Raw genomic sequence first — 23,123 nt, 5'->3', positions numbered from 1 at the left:
GCCTTGGGGATGATCCTCCTATTTTGGTGTCAAGCCACTGAGTAACAACATCCAAAATTGCCCAATTAAGACTCAGTCTCAGAGATTCACTGTACCAGCAAGTGCAGCCATTTCTTTATAGTGTAGATATGTTATATGGTTAGAGTGCCCATGGATGGCATGCAGCCCCTGGTGGTTTTGCCTTCTCTGGAGTATACCACTAGACAAATCCTGAGCCTAGTTCTTATCTCACTTGCACACAGGGGCGGCTCTAGATATTTCGCCGCCCCAAGCACGGCGGCATGCCGCGGGGGGCGCTCTGCCGGTCGCCGGTCCTGCCGCTCCGGGGGACCTCCCGCAGGCGTGCCTGCGGAGGGTCCACTGGTCCCGCGGCTCCACCGAAGCCACAGGACCAGCGTACCCTCCGCAGGCACGCCTGCGGGAGGTCCACCAGAGCCCTGCCTGCCGCCTTCCGGGCAACCGGCAGAGCACCCCCCGTGGCATGCCGCCCCAAGCACACGCTTGGCATGCTGGGGCCTGGTGCCGCCCCTGCTTACACCAGTGTAAATCAGAAACAACTCCACTGTACTCAATGGAGTTAAACGGGGTGAGTGGAAAATCAGGCCCAATCTATGCAGATGTTTAAAAACATGGGCTGGTGTAGACTGCTCCATTGACTTCAGGGAAGCTGCATCAGTTCGCACCACCAGAGAATCTGGCTACATACACACTTGCAAACGTTGCCCGCATTCACAAGTTGACTAAGCAAGCGCATACAAGGCAAAAAGTGAACAAACTCAAAGAATATTACTGGCTTTATTCTAAAGTACTAATTCTCTTGGAAATAGTTCCCTCAGTATCAAATTACTGCCTTTTCTTCCTCTTTCTTTAGAAGATGGATGAAAGCCTCTCTCAACTGCAATGACAAAGAGAGGCTACTTGCTCCTGAAATAAATATGCTCTGTGTTACACCCAGTGTATGTTCTGCGAGTTGTAGACAAATAAATGAGAAAAGATAAGCCTGGGTAAACAGCACCCCCCATATTTCTGCCCCTGCCCTTCAGTAAAGAGTAAGGGAAGTCAAAAATCTCCTTCATTTACATCTTACCTCGGATTCTAAACATAATAGCGGAAACTGATCCTTATTGTAACTCCACAGAAATCAATGGAATTGCATCAGGGACAAATTTTGACCATTTTAGAGGCTTTTGCTGCATTTTCTTTGTTTAGCTTCTGAATAAGAGCCATCAGATTATTAACATGGTGAACTACTGCTCTTCCAGGTCCATGTTTCTGTGAAAGGTACAAAAGCTGGAGCCCGTCCAAGGTAACAGCCACTATTGGGAGGCCTGGACTCTCCATCTGCCCTGGGTGGGGAGCCCAAGAGAAGCTCCTGGCCCATGTCCCCACTCCCCAGGGGATGCCCATGAGGGCAGGTGGAGGGTCCAGGGCTCCCCATAGCAGCCTGGGAGGCTGTTACCCCGGCCAGGCTCCAGCTTCTGGCCTGGACAGGGGGTGGTGCCTTTGGGGAGCACAGGAACGGAGCCAGAGAAGGGGCAGGCCTCATGGCCCACTCACTTTTATGAAGGATCCAGAGCTGCTGGCTGGAGTCAGAAGCCAGGTATCAGAGCCAAGCATCAGAACAGGAGTCAGGAATCAGAGCCCAGGGTGAGAACCAGGCTACCTGGAGTGAGGTAAGGCAGGAGCAGGGCTGGGAACAAGCAGGTTACAGGAGCTTTCATGGTCATGGGTGAATGCTTTGAGCAGCTGCTGAACTGCTGCTGGCCTGCAGACCCTTCCAGTCAATCAGGCAGCCTACTACAGACCAGCTGTGCTCATTAGGTTGCCCAGAGAATGATTCTGTTGCAGGTCTTGATTCTTGACAGCATCTACGTTTCCTGGAGGAAATGCAGCACACAGAAAAACAAGATAGGCCTCAGCACTCATTTCTCCTGAACAAAACTAGTGGTCAATAAGCAAGTCTAGAAATACTGACATCCCCTACGGAGATTGCCCATCACCATAACCAGCCCTGCCTCTCGGACATGTCAGTGTGATGCTGAAATGAAAAGGGTCTTCTTTTGTCTATTCCAGCTTACTGCTCTAGTCAGCCTTTTATCACCTTTTTGATAACCTTATTCTGGAACAAGAGACTTGAGAGAGTGTTCTGGATAGAAAATTTGTCAACAATGAGTAATGGTGGCTTGTATTTTTAAGGAACGATGATCTACATATTTTTAAGATGATCAGATACAGGATGTGATTTGACAGATAGAATGCTCAGATATATGTATATTAAGGAAACACATTGCTTGAGGAATAGCAGAGTGAACAGTTAGGAGAGCCTGGCTGAAGTTACTATTATTTGTTAGCATGGAAATTACTGCTGCCCCCATTTTTATAATTAGAGCATCTGAACATTATTATGTTTTACAGATGTATCATCAGTTGCCTATTCGAGTTCTAGTGGCAGAGAGCAAAAAACCAAATTATGTTGCTAAGTGCAGAATGGGTTTTAGGCACATAAAATGTTGGACATTTTAAAATAATTACAAGTCCTTTGGAGATGGGCATTATTATCCTACAATCAACTCAATGTGTTTTACAATCCCTCTGTTAGCATGTGGAACTCTTATGTACCTCACACAAGGGGCTTGTTAAGAGGGGATAATGCCTGCCTTATTGAAGTTTATTGCTTGATCATTATCCTTTTCTCGTCATAATCACGCTTAAGCTTTAACCAGGCACTTGACACAACTCATTTCAGTTCAAGATCATGGGAATAAGATGCTCAGCAGTATACTGTAACCTGGAAACAGCTGCTATGGATGCAGTGACCAAAGGAAATGGAATAGATGATACGAAAGAAAGAAAACCTGTGACAAAAATGTATAAACACCTGAAATGGATGGGGGGAAGATTATAAGCAGGATTGTGTTCATCCATCAGCTACTTAGGAGAATCAGCTTCATGTAATCACCATCTTTACTGATGCACAGACTCTAACCTCTAATTGCCAGATGATCGCAAGTTTTATTCAAAAAAGCTACTGATCTCAGGATGAATTCAGTAAAATGACAGAAGGAAAGCTCTAGAGTTCTGAAAAACAGCTGACTGAAGATGGTCTAAAGGGTATGGATTCTTCTAAACAGCCTTTCCAGAAACAACAAATGACTTCAATTCTGCTTTCTACGGTGCTGCCATCTAACACTGGACACTAATGTAGTTTGGATTAAAGCTATAATCCTGACTACCAATAGTATCCACTAGTGAGCTTTGTAAACATAATGCTTGGTCAGTGTTCAAAGGATCTCTGTGTGGATTACTTGTTTAACCTCTTATATAGAACTCTGAAAGTCCCCATCATTCTCAGGAAAATGAAAAAGTGAGGCAGATTTAAGATCGTAACTCTACTGCATCCCAACACTCTCATTTTAGAAATCTGAGGGCACAAAAATGTGACTTCCTTGGGTTGAGTTTTACCATGTTCCAAATCCAAATACCTGAATCTGAGAGAATGAAATGCTGCTCATTTGTACATTTGTATCCTCTATCCCTAAAATAAAAGGAACAGTCAATTAAATAACTTAATCAGCCCTTTTTTTCTATTGGAGTTTACTTTATATTAACCTAGGGCTGGTCCACACTAGCACTTTAAATCGAATTTAGCAGCGTTAAATCGAATTAAGCGTGCACCCGTCCACACCAGGAAGCCATTTAATTCGACATAGAGGGCTCTTTAGTTCGACTTCGGTACTCCACCTCGACAAGGGGAGTAGCGCTAAATTCGACATGGCTATGTCGAATTAGGCTAGGTGTGGATGCGAATCGATCTTAGTAGCTCCGGGAGCTATCCCAGAGTGCAACACTCTGCTGACGCTCTGGACGCCAGTCCGAGCTTGGATGCTCTGACCAGCCACACAGTCAATGCCCCTGGAAAATTTGAATTCCTTTTCCTGTCTGGACAGTTTGAATCCCATGTCCTGGTTGCTCATCGGGGCGAGCTCAGCAGCACCGGCAATGATGCAGAGTTCTCCACCAGAGGAGTCCAGGCAATCTCACACTACAAAGAGGTCCCCAGCATGGGAAGTCTCGGATCTGATTGCTGTGTGGGGCGATTAGTCTGTGCTTTCGGAGCTGCGCTCCAGCAAACGGAATGCAAAGACCTTCGAGAAGGTCTCCAAAGCCATGAGAGACAGAGGATACAGCCGGGATACAACGCAGTGCCACGTGAAAGTCAAGGAGCTGAGAGAAGGCTACCAGAAACTCAGAGCGGCAAACGGACGCTCCGGAGCCCAGCCCCAGACATGCCGCTTCTACGAGGCACTGCATGCCATTCTCGATGGGTCTGCCACCACTGCCCCACCAGTGACCGTGGACTGAGAGGATGGGATACTGTCGACGGACTGTTCCTCGGAGATGTTCGCGTACGGGAAAGTTTAAGAGGACGAGGCAGTCGACAGCGCTTACAACACAGATTTCCCCAACACCCAGGATCTCTTCGTCACCGTCAATGAGATCCCCTACCAACACTCCCCACCCGTTACCACGGACCCTGAATCAGGAGAAGGATCAATCGGTAACTGCTTCAAACATGTTAACATTTATTTTTTAAATAAACTGGGAAAACAACTAGGCGAACACAAGGTCTATGTACAGGTGGATGGAACTGTCATCTTCCTCGGACATCTCCAGGAAGCTCTCCAGGAGGTAATCGCCAAGCCTCTGCATGAGGTTCCTGGACAGGGCTTGCTTATTGGGTGCCCCGAGGAAGCACACTTTTCCACGCAACGCTGTCAGCTGGAACTCGGGGACCAGCGCCTTCACGAGCATGGCAGCATAGGCCCCAGGGTTGTGTTGGCTTTCCTCCAGCATGCGCGCGCTCTCTCTCCGTGACACTCTCCTCAGTGTGATGTCGCGTGCAGACTCCTGCATGTAATTAGAGTAATTTGTGTACCATTAGTAATGGTTGTGCTTAACTGTTCCTTTGCATAACAAGAAGCGTCACTGTACAGCCACGTGTAGGAGGCTGCAGAGTGGGAGAATACAGGGATCTCTAACAGGGAACGGCCGCGAGGGGCTGCAACAGGGGCACCGATTCTGCTTTCATGTTTGCCTGCAGCAGGAGGACAGTGCTGTAGATGCAACTTAAAGCTGCAAAAAAAAAATTGGCTTACCATGCCTGGCCGCTCCATGGATTCTTCTTTCCTGCCCCGCTTCTCTGGTCTGCAGTGCAATACCACAGGCAATGAAAGCGAACCCAGAGAAATCGAACTTTCCCCGAGTGAGTGCTCATGAGAGAGGTGCTGTATGGGATTGTTGTGCATGAGAGTGTGAGAAACTGCTGTGCTTGCTCTTGTTCACACACACTGAGTAGACTTTGTTTCTTTTTTGACCAAAAATTTCTCTCTATGGAATTCACTCACTTTTTCCCGTCACACAGGTGCAACTGTATCCCTACCTGATCCAGGCGCCTTGTCGATGTTCTGCAGCACCGCAGGAAGGAGGACGGAGCTCCCCTTCACTGCATCTGCGACCGCCGCCCCCCGCCGCAAAGTCCAATCCCACCATCACCCAAAATGACAAGAGGAAGGGGCACCAGGGGCCGTGAAAAATGTTAATGCACCACAGCAGAGTGCTAAACTTACAAAACGCTCTCAGTACCTTACTTTTGAGAAGTCCTTCCCTTAATGTGCTGTTCATTATAAAAAGTTTTTATTTTTTGGTAATTTCTTTTCCCATCAGGTTTCTTTGCAGAATACTTTCCGTGAAGGGGGGAGAATGGTTTGGGAATTGCATAGGACTTTCACTGTTAATAGTGGTACAGATATGGGGGCAAGATCAACAGCTGGTCACTCACAGAGTGCAGCCTCTAGTCACCCTGGTCAGTCTGTGGGATGATTTTCATGTTCTGCTCATAGGCGGAAAGTGCCCTGCGCCAGGTATATTTGCAGGTGGGTCTCTCCACCGGCCATGCCTGGATCGTGCCCTGTCCCACGCGGGTCTCCCCCAGCCCCGTCAATTCCCTGCCTGGAGCAGGTACCAGCCCCCACCTGCCACCCCTCCCCCGGCATGTCGTCTCACACACCCCCGCCGCGCCGCGTCCCTGTCTCACAGTAGAGAGGCTACCCGCAGAAATGCTGTCTGCTGCCCCAGGGTCATTGAGCATGCCATCCACAAGTGGGAAGGCAGGTTGCCCTCACCCTGCCCTTCTATCGTAGCCCTGAGCCTCTACAATGCATCAAACCATCAGTCCCCAGCCCGCAACCCCCTACACCTCCTCCCCATTATCACACACCACTCACACCTTCCTATGCCCCCAACCCCCAGCCCAGAGCCTGCACCCAAACTCCGTCGCAAAGCCTGCACCACTCACCCATTCCTGCACACGCACCTGTACCAGTCCTCACCACAGAGACCGCTGTAGGAGCAGGAGCCTATCAGTCCTATAGTCTAGAAGCGGTCTCTACATCACTGCACACCCAACCCACCACAGTCACCGTCCCTGTGTCAACCCTTTCAAGCGAAGTCAGTAGTCCAGAGAAGGTTGTTGCTGAACAATGCTCTATTAACTTTATTTGTACACGTGTGTTGGAAGGGGGCAAACGGGGTGAACGGGATATGAAACTGTAGAGGAGAGTCAACAGAAACTGGGTAAAGAAACAGGGGCAGGTTCCGCTTCTCTATACACAAAGTTAATAGTCACAGGTTACCCTGCTCGCTGAGGAACCTGGCTTTCAAAGCCTCCCTGATGCACACGGCTTCCCGCTGTGCTCTTCTAATCGCACGGGTGTCTGGCTGAGCGTAATCAGCAGCCAGACGATGTGCCTCAAGCTCCCATCCCGCCATAAACGTCTCCCCCTTGCTCTCACACAGATTGTGGAGCACACAGCAAGCTGCAATGACAATGGGGATATTGTTTTCGCTGAGATCTGAGCGAGTCAGTAAGCTCCTCCATCTCCCCTTCAGACGTCCGAAAGCACACTCCACCACCATTCTGCACTTGCTCAGCCGGTAGCTGAAGAGTTCCTTGTCAGTGTCCAAGGCGCCTGTATATGGCTTCATGAGCCAGGGCATTAGCGGGTAGGCTGGGTCCCCGAGGATCACTGTAGGCATCTGCACATCCCCAACATTTATTTTGTGGTCTGGGAAGAAACTACCTTCCTGCAGGCGTCTAAACAGACCAGAGTTCTTGAACACACGCGCGTCATGAACCTTGCCCGGCCACCCGACGTTGATGTTGGTAAACCGTCCCCTATGGTCCACGAGTGCTTGCAGCACCATGGAAAAGTAGCCCTTGCGGTTTATATACTGGCTGGCCTGGTGGGCCGGTCCCAGGATAGGAATGTGAGTCCCATCTATAGCCCCACCGCAGTTTGGGAATCCCATTGCGGCGAAGCCATCTATGACAACCTGTACGTTTCCCAGGGTCACCACCTTCGAGAGCAGGAGATCAACGATTGTGTTGGCTACTTGCATCACAGCAAGCCCCACGGTAGATTTGCCCACACCAAAGTGGTTTGCTACTGAGCGGTAGCTGTCTGGCATTGCAAGTTTCCAGAGGGCTATGGCCACTCGCTTCTGCACAGTCAGGGCTGCTCGCATCCGGGTGTCCTTGCGCGTCAGAGCAGGGGCCAGCAAGTCACACAGTTCAAGGAAAGTGCCCTTACGCATCCTGAAGTTTCGCAGCCACTGTGATTCATCCTAGACCTGCAGCACTATGCGGTCCCACCAGTCCGTGCTTGTTCCCGGGCCCAGAATCGACGTCCCATAGCATGAACATGACCCATTGCCACCATGATCTCCACAGTGCGGCGTACCCTGCTTTCTGAGAGGTCTGTGCCACTCTGAGACTTCATGTCCTCACCACGCTGCCGTTGCCTTCTCGACCGAGGTCTCAACATCTCACTGTGGAAGAGGTGTTCGATAAGGTGCGAGGAGTTGACAACGGCCATAAGTGCAGCGATGATCGCAGCGGGCTCCATGGTCGCAGTGGAGTGCTGTGGCGTCCGCGCTGTCACTTATAACAGGAAAAGTGCGCGAACTGATTTCCCGCCGGCGGGAGTGATGGTTGAATGATGACAGTTACCCAAAACCACCCTCGACACAGTTTCCCCCCCTCCCCCCATCATGCATTGGTGGGAAATCCCAGCATTCCGATGGGCGGCGGGTAGTGCGGGAACTGTGGGATAGCTTCCCACAGTGCACCGCTTCAAAAGTCGACGCTTCGCCCATTACTGTGGACTCACACAGTCGAATTGCTGTATTTATTGTGGATACACAACTTCGACTACATTAGGTCGATTCCAGAAATTCGAATTAAGATGAATCGAAATAGTCTTGTAGTGTAGACATACCCCTAGTCTGAAAAGTTTAATGAAAAAGCCACCACTTGTTCATTAAAGGTGTATATGTCTTATTGTCCTATAGTTCTTCTATATGCCAGGAGGGGTATATCAAACTGCATGACACTTAGCCTTTATGACACTCAAATGTGTCTGTGTACCTGCAACTAGGCAAATATTTATCTCAATACAATTTTCTTTTCTTGTGCGATCATAAAAGAAAATGATAACCCTAAAGTCTGACTGGCACAAAAAGGCAGCTCCTTCAGAGTACAGTGCAAAATAACTGCTTGTTTTCAGAGTATGTGGTAGAAAGACTAACTTCAATATATTCTAGGTTCCTATCACAGATGTATGAACATCCATTTCCTCCACCGTTGGAGCAACTGCCCATTGTCTGTCGAGGTGACACAAGCTCTCGCCAGGTCATACTAGACCAATAAGGTGATGGTACATGGCAGAGAGAAAAAATGACATCATCGCATCTTTATTCAAAAGGATCCACTCATCCTCAGTCCATCTGGGTGGAACATGAGTCTGTATCTAGCAAACTTATCTGGAAAACACTACTGTTGGTGAACTTGCATAGATCTGCCTTGGATGGGTCCCTATGGTTATCGTGGAGATGGCACTCTAGATTGTTTCCTCAGTGTGCAGAATGCCCACCTAAATACCTCTGGCTAAAAAGAAAAATGCTCATTCCACTGTAACAATCACCAGCAGCATAGATCACAATCGTGCAAACCTAGGACCTTCAGCACAGTTCAGACCTCGTAAGGTAAAGCAATGACTGCTAAGCTGTTATCCTCTGATTGACCAGCTACTAATAGAGGACTTGACACACACTGTGCTAGTGTGGAATATACCACCAGAGCACAAATAGGATCTGGGATATGCTGAGTAGAACTGATCGAAATGCGGAAAATATTTTCAGGGTTGGGGGGAACCCTGGAACCATAAAGCAGACTTTCAGAAGCAGATTGTTTCAGGTCGGAGAGAAAACTCTGTTCTGCACAAACACTCAGGACTGAACCCCTACCTCAGGCCTCTTGTGAGGGAAGGGGGTTTCAACCCTCTTATCTTGCTCAGAAAAAGATGCTTGTTCTTGGATAGGAAGATAGTAGGCAAAAAATTACCGATACGATACTGCTGGATCCATACCTCTGCTCCTCTCACCCGGATTACTCTAGCAGCCATATTCACCATTCCAGTCTCACCCAGCGTGCCCCCTTGCAGGGAAGCATAGTGTTGCAGATGAGCCCTTAACTGGTTTTCCTCTCATCCAGGGTATCAACAAGTCCACACAGCCAGTTAAGTGCTAAGAGCACCTCCTTGTGGAAGTCTCATTTATTAATGGAAAAGCCAACAGAACATAAACACAATGTTCACACCAACATCCCATTCTTAGTCCAGGTCCCCCACCTGAATCCAGTGTTTGCTTCTACCCAGGCTCTTTCTCCAGGGCTCTCTTGGCTCCAATTTCTTCCCTGGTGTTAGGCCTCTTGCCCCTACCAAAGTGACATCCTACTCTGGAGTCTGGGGAGATTGGTCCATTACAACTCTTCTCTGGGACAATGGGTGGTCCTTCCCAGGCTGGGCTTCAGGCCAGCATGAGGGGGACCCCTGGGTGAGACTAGGCCCTCTTGGATGCCTGCTGGTTGCAGTTCTCCTCTACCCAGCAGCAACTCTTACATACTCTCCATCTCAGTAGGTTCCCTAAAGAGTTCACCTTCTAGGGCAGGGGTCGGCAACCTTTCAGAAGTGGTGTGCCGAGTCTTCATTTATTCACTCTAATTTAAGGTTCTATGTGCCAGTAATACATTTTAACGTTTTTAGAAGAAGTCTATAATATATAACTAAACTATTGTTGTATGTAAAGTAAATAAGGTTTTTTAAAATGTTTAGGAAGCTTCATTTAAAATTAAATTAAAATGCAGAGCCCCCCGGACTGGTGGCCAGGACCCGGGCAGTGAAAGTGCCACTGAAAATCAGCTCACGTGCCACCTTAGGGTCCCTGCTCAACCCTCTGGCTCAGGCTTCTCTAGAGATCTCCCTTCCATAAGAGCTTCCTGTCTCCCTTTGGAGTTCCCTCCAACTGATCTTGGGTCACTTATCAGGTCTAGGTGCTTGTTTACTAATAAGCCACCTGGTGCAGTCAATCACCCTCATGTGTGACCTTTATAAAGCAATCAGGCAGATTCCCCAAAAAGAACAGCTGTCCCATGACACCATACAGTGATTGTGTCTACAATACAGCAGATGGCTGAAACTGCTGTGGGGGAAGAGTTAAATTAATTAGTGCCAGGGAAACATATCCTCCCCCTTAAGTGGGCCAAATGTCTCCTGGGAAGCTGCCCCTCCCCTCATTTTTGTGATAACCATCCCCTGAACCCAGATGGCTGCAGGAAGCCTGAGAGTAGAAGATGTTAGCCACTCCCCAATAGCATCTGTCAGAAATGACAGCACTGCCTGCAGCCCTGCCAAACAGAGGGAGAAAACCAATCAGGCCATGTAGTGGGACAAAGGTCAGTTTGACGGCTAGTGTGCCCCTCTGGTGGCTCTGGCAGCCATTAATTTGCAACACCAACACACTGCTTAGCAGAGATCCATTCCAAAATTCCAGCAGAATGGCTATAAAACTTTCATCAATAGTTGAGAAAGTTGCCTTCAGTCTAAAATTACAGGGAACTCCAACAGAGTGCCATAAAACAAGCAAATCGAATAACTCAAAATGCTGGGGAGGGCTCCAGGGGGAATCTACACAGCCTGCTTCTAGCCAACTCTGACATTTCAGCCCTGTCCAATTTCAGCCTTAAAGAGTTTCAGACTGTCATCCCTTCTATTCCAGTTGCTGACAAGGTCCAGCCATTGTGTTTCAACAGCTGGTTATTGCCAGTGCATTAATGCTTCAGACGGACAACAATTGTCAGTCCATTGTACATAAAACACTTGCTCTCAGCAGGAAGCCTCAAGATGGCAGGTAGCTCCTCTTCTTTCACAGTGTTTAAATCAGTGGGAGCTGTGTGGAGTTTTAACTTTCTTGTTTTTCTTTTTCCTTTTTCATACTGGTCTCCAAAGGACAAAGTCAGGGCCAGACCTAATGCCCATTGTAGCTCATAAGAGTCTTTCCATTGATTTCAATGACCTTTGGATCAGGCCCTCTGTACAGAAAACCAAATTCCAATTATCAGCCAGGTTCACTGGTTCTTTTTATTCCCCACAAACAAAATGTGTGCATACACCTTACAGATGCTGCATGCCTGCTAATTCAGAGGCAAGTGAAATGAGCCAGACTCTTTGAATATTCTGGGCGTACTGCATACACTTTAAGTGATTCAACATATAAATAATGAAGCTGTGACTTTTGGCCTAAAATGTAAAGGTTAATGGCTATATTTGCCATTTTTCCATTTCCTGAATACTGTACAACCCAGAATCTAATATGCATATATACAAGTTGGAGTGAGTCACTAAAAATGCTACACTAAGTAACTGATCCTTCAGTTTTGCAATTAGGGTCAAAAGTCCCTTGCGGAGATTCCTTTTTCCTAATTAGGTTCAATTTTTATGTAATTAGTTTGTTGCTTGTAAAATCTGGTAAAATCCTTTATACTAGCTCTCTTGCAGCTGCTTTCATATTTATCCTGGGTGGGGGTGGGGGTTAGTGGGCTGCACTGTACAGTGGTCCAAAATTGTGGTCTGTGGACTAGTGGTGCAGAAAGCATTTCCAGGTGGACTTCAAAGCTGCTTTGCTTGTAATGGTGGAGTGTGTGAAACACTTGCGGCAGTAACATTCAGTTGATTCCATAATACATTTCAATTGTGCATACAAGAGTTTTCTAGCAGACCCCCTTGCATGCCTATGCCAGTCTGGATTGCCACACTTGCAACTAAAGGGCCAAATTCAGATCTTATTAAATAAGTTTTACACTAGCAGTGGAGGTAACTCCTGCAATTTTATTGCAAGTCTTGCAATATTTGGTACTTGTTTTCCTAAAGCCCCAATTCCTAGAGTCATGTGCTACTGTAAGAATCTCGTCTTTCATTCTTAAAAAAGATGCACTCATCACTGGGAAGAAAAACTTGGAAACATGAATCCTACAGGGCCAAATCCCGGAGACAAATAAAAAGAACCTAAAATATACTATATTCTTAAAAAACTCATGCCTTCTTTGCTCATCTTGTAACCTTAGAACACATGGTTGTCAACTGGTTTAACTCCTTTGATTTCAATGAATTTGCCCGATTAGGAACCAGCTGTGAAGCCTGTCATGAAGCCCCCTTCTTTGTCAGGTATAAATTCAGCCATAATCAAATTGTTTGACAATGGCGGGATGCCAAATTTCAACATGATCGAGCAAGAGAACTGCAGGACATGAAGGAAGAGTTGGTACTAACAAATGGAAAGTGCTACATATAGCAAGGGGAAATAAATAGGAGATAGTGGGTGGGACATAAGCAAGCAGCTTCACTCATCACATTAAAGTGAATTTTTCATCTTTCCTTCTTAATATTGACTTAATATCACTCTTGTAGGTAACCAAGTACTATAGCTCTAGTAGAAAGGTGTGGAATCAGGACAGAGAGGAGTTCTCTTGGAGATCTCTCTCAAAAAGAGATGAATAATAGACAAGAAATTGAGAATCACTGCTATAGAGCTTCATTTTGCCTCTTATCCTTAAGCCTTATTGTCCCCTTCCCACCTCGAAACACTGAATTTCATTCCCTGACCCCCTTTTGCATTCTCTGCATGTAATCTAACTTATTTACCACTTGACTGGTCCTAGACCTCCCCCACTGCAACTTGAGACCATTACTCCTTGTTCTGTCATCTGCCACCACTGAGAACAGCCTCGCTCCATCCTCTTTGGAACCTCCCTTCAGATAGTTGAAGGCTGCTATCAAATCCCCCCTCACTCTTCTCTTCTGGAGACTAAATAAGCCCAGTTCCCTCAGCCTCTCCTCCTAAGTCATGTGCCCCAGTCTCCTAATCATTTTTGTTGCCCTCCGCTGGACTCTTTCCAATTTTTCCACATCCTTCTTGTAGTGTGGGGCCCAAAACTGGATACAGTACTCCAGATGAGGCCTCACCAATGTCGAATAGAGGGGAATGATCATGTCCCTCGATCTGCTGGCAATGCTCCTTCCTATACAACCCAAAATGCCATTAGCCTTCTTGGCAACAAGGGCACACTGTCGATCCAGATTCTCATCCACTGTAATCCCCAGGTCCTTTTCTGCAGAACTGCCACTTAGCCAGTCAGTCCCCAACCTGTAGCAGTGCATAGGATTCTTCTGTCCTAAGTGCAGGACTCTGCACTTGTCCTTGGTTGAACCTCATCAGATTTCTTTTGGCCCAATCCTCCAATTTCCACCTTTTCATGTTCTCTGAATGTATAAATATCTCCTGTCTGGGTGTTCCATTCTATGTAACCGAAGAAGTGAGCTGTAGCTCACGAAAGTTCATGCTAAAATAAATGTGTTAGTCTCTAAGGTGCCACAAGTACTCCTGTTCAATTTCTCTAGGTCACTCTGGACCCTATCCCTACCCTCCAGCGTATCTACCTCTCCCCCGCAAGCTTAGTGTCATCCATGAACTTGCTGAAGATGCAATCCATCCCAGCATCCAGATCATTAATGAAGATGTTGAACAAAACCAGCCCCAGGACCGACCCCTGGGGCACTCCGCTTGATACTAGCTGCCAACTAGACATTGAGCCATTGATCACTACCCATTCAGCCCGATGATCTAGCCAACTTTCCATCTACCTTATAGTCCATTCATCCAATCCATACTTCTTTAACTTGCTAGCAAAAATACTGTGGGAGACCATATCAAAAGCTTTGCTAAAGTCAAGGTACATCATGTCTACCGCTTTCCTCATAACCAGAGAGCCAGTTATCTCATTGTAGAAGGCAAACAGGTTGGTCAGGCAAGACTTGCCCTTGGTGAATCCATGTTGACTGTTTCACGTTTACCTTCCTCTCCTCCAAGTGCTTCAACATGGATTCCTTGAGGACCTGCTCCATCATTTTTCCAGGGACTGAGGTGAGGCTGACCAGTCTGTAGTTCCCCGGATTCTCCATCTTTCCTTTTTTAAAGATGGGCACTATATTTGCCTTTTTCCAATCGTCCAGGACCTCCCCCGATCACCATGAGTTTTCAAAAATAAAGGCTAATGGCTCTGCAATCACATCAGCCAACTCCTTCAGATGCACTGCATCCAGCCCCCATGGACTTGTGCATGTCCAGCTTTTCTAAATCATCCTTAACCTGTTCTTTCACCACTGAGAGCTGCTCAACTCCTCCCCATACTGTGTTGCCCAGTTTGTTTTGTAAGCTTTCCTCCCATTTCACAGACCTCTGGGATGCACTTCACTAGAGATGGAAAAGACCTAGTCACATCTAGTCCTTCCCCCCATTAGTGCAGGACTATCCTCAACAATTCTCTAGGGCTTTGTCCTGCCTAGTTTTAAATGTCTAAAGCAATGGAGCTTCCATCATTTCCATTAGACGACAATTCCACAGCCCAATAATGCTCAGCATTCAAAAGTTCTCAGCATTTTCTAGCTTGCTAGCCTATCACCTTACCAGGATACCTTTGGGGAAAGCAGAAAAACAGCACATCTTGGAAGTCATTTTACATATTACACAGTATATTCAGGTGAATTAAATAGAAGTCACAATCAACTACCCTTAACTATAAATATCTCTACTTTATGATCTATACTATAATTTCTAACATCACAACTTTCTATTGCTGGGAAAATTTTAAAAAAAAGTTTGTTAACAAAGTCCTTTAATTGTTGAGGAAAGTCTGTTGCCAGAAGGGCAGATGCAAAGCCAGGTAAGCAGCAATGGGTTAAATTCTGAGCAACCAATGGGAGTTTTACCAGATTTAGGACCACAGAATTTGTCCCAGTGTATGTATTCCTCCCACTGATAGTCAGATGATGGCCTGGTTGCTAGGTGCTGCGGCTATCTTGTGTGAGATTCTATTGGGAAGGCCGCATTTCCTCCCACTTCCTGTTAGTGTGCCAAATTCACAGCTGACATATACTGGTGCTACTAGACTGATTTCAATGAATTGCATCCACTTGCACCCAAGCAGAGAAACTGATCTGATTAATCCACTCAAGGTCATCAATCCTTCCTAGTACAGTAGAACCTCAGAGTTATGAACACCTCAGGAATGGAGGTTGTTTGAAACGCCGAACAAAGCGTTACGGTTGTTCTTTCAAAAGTTTACAACTGAACATTGACTTAATACAGCTTTGAAACTTTATTATGCAAAAGCAAAATGCTGCTTTTAACCATCTTAATTTAAATGAAACAATCACAGAATCAGTTTCTTTACCTTATCAAATCTTATTTTAAAACTTTCCCTTTATTTTTTCAGCAGTCTACATTTAACACAGTATTGTACTGTATTTGCTTTTTTGGGCGGGGGGTGGGGTGTCTCTGCTGCTGCCTGATTGCGTACTTCTAGTTCCAAATGCAGTGTGTGGTTGACTGGTCAGTTTGTAATTCTGGTGTTCATAACTGCTTTGTAAACCCCAATCTGGAAATAATTTATATCCATGCTTAATTTTAACCACGAGTGTCCCATTAATACACCCCAGAATGATATTTGCCTCTTCCACAACTGCATCACATTATCGGCTCATATTCAATTTGGGATCAGCTATATCCCCAAGATTCTTTTCTGCAGTACTACTGCCTAGCCAGTTATTCCTAATTTTGTATTTGTGCATTTGATTTTTCTTTTCAAAGTGTAGTACACTGCACTTGTCTTTATTGAATTTCATATTGTTGTTCCATCTCCGTCCATATTTACACTTTTTTTGTAGGATTCCTTTTTGATTTTCAGGTCATTAAAGAGCTCCTGCTGCAGCCATATTGGCCTCTCAGGATTCCTCCTATCTTTCCTTCACATTGGGGTAGTTTGCTGATGTGCCTTAAATATTGTCCCTTTGAAAAACTGCCAGCTCTCCTGAACTCCTTTTCTTTCCTTAGATTTTCTTCCCATGGGACCCTGCTTACCAGTTGTCTGAGTTTGTTAAAGTCTTCTTTTTTGGAGTACCATTCTCCTTGTTGTGCTACTTACAAGATCCCTTCCAGCCCTACATTTTTATTATTAAAGCCAATCAGACCAAAGGAATCTGAAGTTGAGCACCCAAAAATTGTGGCAAGCAAACTTCAAAGTCACTTTTTTTAAAGTTTGGGTGTGACTTGTCCAAGGTCACATCATCAATGGCAGAATCAGGAATTGACCCCAGGTCTCCAATTCCAGTCCAGTGCACTATCCACTGGATCACACTGTCTCTCACTACTAGAAAGCTTAAAAAAAATCAGACAAGCAATGCACTTAGAGGTCCACAGAGAGGTTCTGTCTTAATATTTTTACTTGGGATTTAGAACCAAAACCTGGATACTAATAAGAAAAAATTAAATAAAGTTAAAGGATTCTGAATTCTGCCCCATTAGTTACCAGGAAGTTGTGGTAAGCTCCTATGCATGCAGCCAATAGCCAAAACGGATACACTGCCAGATCAACCAAAAACCTTGAGACAGAGTTGACCAGCCATATGTAGGACCTTGGGAGTGGCAAAACTCTACCTATGTTTGGAGCTGACAGTACAAAAATATTGACTTTATTCAATTTTGTGCATGGGGTTCCAGGCCATGCAAGGCCACTACTGGTTTGGCTTGAGTAGGCTTAATATGAAAGTCTCTACTAGATCCCTGTGAAATCCAGGGGTTTGTGATAGATAGCACTTCAGAGTCACAAGAGGCCTCACTGGCCCTGTAGGCTATGTTTTGGAGGTTTGGAGAAAAGAAGATTGTAACTAGCAAAGCCCACAAGACGTACCCAAACTACTGGGCCTAGCAGAGTTTTTCAGTGAAGAAGAAAGGCCATTTGGGGCTAGAGGTCAGCGAAGACTGTTTTCCATCTCATATTTAAATTTTATTTCATCCATAACTTAGAAATCGGACTGAAAACCAGCAGATTTACCATTATGTCCAGATAGTTATGTATATACTAGCAGACTGTTCAATTACACTTAATCTGTGTTAATTAAATTTTCCATTTTCTGAGTTCCAGATTAACACATCTGGATCATGAAAAACAAACATTAAATCTGCACTAACATTAAGATAATTCAAGGAGATAAATTCATCTGTTACTATTTTATTGCGTCTTCTATATATTACAAAACCCGTCCAACAACAACATAGTTATAAAGTATCTATTTAAAACAATTTAACAACTTATTTCAATTGATGCATCTAGATAAATTGTATTCATCTTCCTTCACTAACCTTTATACTAGTCATTTCATTTTTGCTTAAATTAATTTTGCTATTATTCACAATGACTTAAGAGCTGTCTGTTATCTATCTAATTATTTCTAAAGTAAACATCATACCTTGGAATCAGAGTCTCATGATACTAACATGAACTACATTCCTGATCATATATACTGGGGAAATGTGGGGTAAGCAAAGCAACACCTGGTCAATTTCCATATATTGCCCATGCCAATCATCTCAGCTGTGTCCTGAGACATACCAGCCTTTTAAACTGGTCACTAATGTAATCAACTGGTTGGAGGTATGCATAACACTGCTCTCTACTGGGTGGAATCTGACCTATTCAGTTGTTTATCAGTGTGCAATAGTTACGCACCTTCTAATTAACTCCATTAACTCAAGTGTTAGGGACCTGAAGATTCATACTTCTGTAGCCCAGAAGTGGTTTCACTAAAAAATTAAAAGATGCCATGCAGTTATGACAGTTATTCCCTATTTTATGTGTAGGGGAAATCTCAGATACAACTGAGTGGCAACTGTTGGCGCTATTTTGGCTTTTTCATAGCCAATCGCTGTATGCAGTTAGCCAATAACTGTGCTGCGTATGCATGTTGCCACAGTTGTTCCAGACAGCCATATCATGCTGAAATTCAATGTGGTAGTTTTGCATTCTAGACTACTGTACACTGAAGACTAGGCAAAGATTAGCCAACTCATTTTATGTAGTATTTCAGCTGCATGAAGGCAATACTGTCTTTATAAGCTCTCCATACTCATGCTTTCTGGAACTCTCTTTAATGCAGCACCTATCTCTGTGGCTTCTAAGTAATGAACAAGGTTTAAAAGTGCAGTGAGGTGGGTAAGAAAGAATCAGCTCAGTTCCCCGGCCTGTCCTACGTGTAATTTTGACTCCAGATTACAAAAGTAACATCACGGGACACAGTGCTAGGAATAGCCCCAGCCCAGCTGCTTCTTCAGCCATTCCCAAGGCAATGTTCTCCTTGCAATGACTATTGTCTTAAAAATGAGGAGCAGCTAAGAACGCTATTGGTAATCAAAATAAAATCACAACATTAATGATCCAAACAGGGCCAGCTCCAGGCACCAGCTAAGGAAGCAGGTGCTTGGGCGGCCAATACAAAGGGGCAGCACTCCATCCGCTAGTGGGGCAGCACGTCCGGGTCTTTGGCGGGAATTTGGTGGCGGGCCCCTCAGTCCCTCTCTTCCTCTCTGAGCTGCTGCCGAAGTGCCACCTGAGAGGGAGTAAAGGACCCGCCGCCGAACTGCTGCCGAAGAATGGAGCGTGGCATGATTGAGCTGCCGCCAAAGTGCCGCCGATCGTTTTGGGCTTTTTTCCCCTGCCACTTGGGGAAACCTGAAGCCAGCCCTGGATCCAAAGGTTGGCAAAAGCAGCACTTGAAACACACAGTCTTCGGATCTGTCAAGGGCCTGTGTCCACTTCAGTAACCTTATGACTAATCAAAGCTAAGGACTTGAGTGATCTGAACAATATTATGCCCCAAGTCTTTGCTTTATTTTTCCTTCACCAGCCTTAAAAGTATTTTTTTCCTTTTCCCATCTGTTGAAGAATTGCTACAGTCACCATAGAGATTTGAAAACACTGTTCCTATTAGCTAGGAACTTTAGACATGTAGGGAAGCAGTGCCAGCTCTGTCCTAAGTGATGGACAAATAGCCTAGCAGTAATGCAAAAAGAGCAAGAGAAATATTTGTAGTGTTTTTTGGCAGACATTCATAATCCTAGCACAATGGAGCCCCAGTCCTGATTCAATCAAGACAAAATTACAGGTAAAAATGCTAATTTCATCATCCTCTGTCACAAGAATCCACTTCTCCATCAGGCCTGGAACTGCAGGGGAGTAACAAGCTGTAAAAAAATCCTTCTCACCCTACTTTAATATACACTTTCTTCCAGTTCCTCTTTGGGAAATTCCACCCACTAAGACTCCCTTACACGTTGGTTTTTTGGTTCTGATGAGAACTAACTGATGGTATCTAAGTGAATATAAATTGGGGGGTGTCTAACTTACACCACCTTACATGTCATTCTGTATTTGATGCTTAAAATCTAAAGAAAAATTTCTAGTTAATAAATCTCCCAATGGGATTCAAACACCAAATAAATCTGTTTTACTCTGCATAAAACTTATACAGGATAAACTCATAAATTGTGCGCCCTCCTCTAGAACAGTGATAGAGAGATATGCACAGCTGTTTGCTCCCCCAGGTATTAATCACTTACTCTGGGTTCAATAATAAACAAAAGTGATTTTATTAAGACTAAAAAGTAGGATTTAAGAGGTCCAAGTAATAACAGACAGAACAAAGTAAGTCATCAAGTAAAATAAAGCAAAAATATGCAAGTCTAAGCCTAATACATTAAGAAACTGAATACAGGTAAATTTCACCCTCAGAGATGTTCCAATCAGCTTCTTTCACAGAGTAGACTCCTCCTTAGTCTGGGCCCAATCCTTTCCTCTGGTAGAATTCTTGTTAGTTCCAGCTCAGGTGGTAACTAGGGGATTTCTCATGACTACAGCCCCCTTTGTTCTGTTCCACCCCCTTTTACAGATTTGGCCCAGGGCAGGAATCCTTTATCTCTCTGGGTTCCCACCCTTCTTCTAAATGGAAAAGCACCAGGTTTAAGATGAATTCCAGTATCAGGTGACATGGTCACATGTCACTGTAAGATCTCATTCTTCATTACCCACAGGCTGGCCTCCACCTCCACAAAAAGGCTTACAGGTAAATAAACCATCTACAGCCAATTGATTTTAAACCACCATTAACGGCCCACACTTTGCATAATTACAATAGGACCTTAGAGTTAACTTCATATTTCTAGTTTTAGATACAAGAATGATAAATACATACAAATAGGATGAACACACTCAGTTGATTATAACCTTTGTAACGATACCTTATAAGAGAACTTTTGCATAAAGCATATTCCAGTTACATTATATTCGCATTCCAAGCCTATTTTCATAAAGCATATGGAGTGCAATGTCACAACAGCTATCCAAATAGATCCATTTTTCCCATTGACAGTAAAGGAAGACAAATCTTTTTAAATTCACAATACATTTATATCTCAGGAAGGGAACATAAAATGCATCAACATCTGGAAGGCATCCAAAGCATAGGTTTCAATAATGATCTAATTGCTAGACGTCAAAAGAGCAGAAACTATTTAAAATGATACAAAATGTAGTGAAGTAGGAAGCATGGGACTGTGCAATGTATGTAGATTTAACATCCATGAAGAAGTGAAACACGTGATGAACTAATAGAGATGACATTACAGGGGCTGTAACTTCTATGATGTGTTAAGTGCATACCTTGATGGCTTAAAAGTAACTAAAAGATCAAAAGTAATATGAAGTCTTTTACCGAATAAAGTATCCTGCTTCCTTTTGTTTTAACAAAAAATTAGCTGACTGAAATCTATTAAACAAACAGAGTCTTTGACTGTCACTTCAGATGTTTCATCAACTACTTTAGCGCAATGTCATGCTAGATCATTAAGTGCAGAGATACTTCTGCTACAGAAGAAAAGTGAAGCTTTCAGCAAAGAGATTTCCTCTTACCTGTGCTCCAACTCTCGGATGGACAGTACAACTCCAGAAGTTGATGCCCGCTGTTGCACGGTGGCCAAAAACGTGAACTCACTCTTATTCCGAAAGAGCTGAATTAACTTCTCGCTCACGTGGGGCGCTGCATGGATTTCTCTTTCTACATCTAAGAGTTTCATTGACAAGAAGAGAAGGGGAGGGAAAAAAACACAATGGCACAGTAAAAATGCTAAGTCTGTAGGATTCAGATTACACTTTTTAACTTTCCTCTCCCCATCAATATTTTTTCATTTTCAAGAGTCGCCTACTGCACACTACAGCTGCATTCATTCAATGTGAAAACCCAAAATGCCATCTCTGTCACTATGCCCACTTGTCACTTGGACAAGTTCACAATTGGCCAGACACTGATTTTCTGACAGAAATTTTGACAGGATGCTAAGCAATTTGGGTCTGCTCTGAGCAGATTAAGTTGCTGTAAATAATGTGTGCTGCAGTCAGATAAATAATCTCCTAAATTCCAAGGAATCTCAGGAACTGCCTGCTCCCAATGCCACTTACCAAGCTCCAATTTCAATTTTACCATTGACTCAGTTACCATCTCTCCACAATATATGTGAGGGACCCTGTCCTTGCACTGTGTAGGGCAGAGATGTATTATTGCTAATAATGCTATATAGCTATGCCTTTGCCCAAAAAATTCAAGACATGCTTGCAATACACTATCATTTCTGGGATTTCTCAGTTTAAACAAGCAATGTGTGACAGCTCATACAATATTTATTAATCTACACTCTGATCAGGTAGGGCCAGAGATGTTTCAGTCTTGCTAATTCTGCTGCTGTCCATCAGTGGCATGCCTTCCCACTCACCGCTCTTCTTAGACCCAAAGTCACCTCTGTTCTAATGCACCCACTGCTATCTCACCATTTCTTATTGCACACCACCAGTCTCTAAAATGGTGAATAATGAAAGGGAAGAGAACACTGAAAAACTGTTAAAGGAATGAATCACGCATCATTTCACCCTCCTCTGCTATTTTGTTTTGTCATGTCTTTCATGCTGGCACTTTGTCACACATTTTCGGGGCCTGTGTCACTTTCTTTTCCCAAATGCCATTACCAATTAAAAAGCCAAGTGCTGCTTCTTTGGAAAGGCTTTCTTTGAAGCCATACCTTCTGGCTCAGTTCCTCAACTAGTATAAATCAGAGTAGCACTATTGAAGGATCTGGTCCAGTGTAAGTGTTGTAGGGTAATGGACAAAAAAAGACAACATTTACAGCATAGAGCCTCACTATAAAGAAGCTAATGTACTGTCATAAAATTATGTTTACTGGACCCAAGAGAAGAACAGAAGATGGGCCCAGAAAAAAAATTTGACACCTAAACACCCTTTAACTTTGAGGGAACTCCACTCCATGGAGAGAATCCAAATTCTGTGCTCAAGATTTTTAAACCTAACTAGTGATTTGGGGTACCTCACTGTTGGGGTGCCCAACCTCAAAAGTCTTAAAGCAGACTGAGTTTCAGAACATGCTGTCCACTCCCCCACTCAAAATCCAGCATACTTAAGGTATTTCAAGTGGGGCATCCAAAATCACTAGTCAGTTTTAAATATCTGGTCCATTGGCTCAAACTCACCCCTAAGATTCACCATACAGACTAGTCTGTCTAGTCTTGTATCCTGCCAAAATCATGAAGCTTCAGAAAAAATCTCTAATGTAGCCAGCAAATTGTACAACACCATTGGAGGGGGGAAAAATCCTTCCTGTCCGCTGTAGGTGACCAGTTTATGACCTTAAACTGGAGATTTGATTATCCATATCATTATCTTAGTTTAGCTTCCATAGCTACAAATGTTATGAACGGTCATAAAATTACCTCGTTC

At 44.6% G+C, this 23,123-nt stretch overlaps 1 protein-coding gene across 6 annotated transcripts in view; it reads right to left on the bottom strand.

The window, feature by feature from the left end:
• Window positions 1–23,123, bottom strand: part of NELL1 (neural EGFL like 1) — a 436,046-nt gene that overhangs the window by 380,571 nt on the left and 32,352 nt on the right. For all 6 annotated transcript variants that reach the window (XM_045015869.1, XM_045015870.1, XM_045015871.1 and 3 more), the window contains exon 3: window positions 21,251–21,401. In XM_045015869.1, the coding sequence (XP_044871804.1) occupies window positions 21,251–21,401 (151 nt within the window). The remainder of the gene's footprint in view (window positions 1–21,250; window positions 21,402–23,123) is intronic.

This window comes from Mauremys mutica, chromosome 4 (genome assembly GCF_020497125.1).
Source record: "Mauremys mutica isolate MM-2020 ecotype Southern chromosome 4, ASM2049712v1, whole genome shotgun sequence".
NCBI classification, from domain to species: domain Eukaryota; kingdom Metazoa; phylum Chordata; order Testudines; family Geoemydidae; genus Mauremys; species Mauremys mutica.
This window is presented reverse-complemented; position numbering and strand designations above follow the sequence as displayed.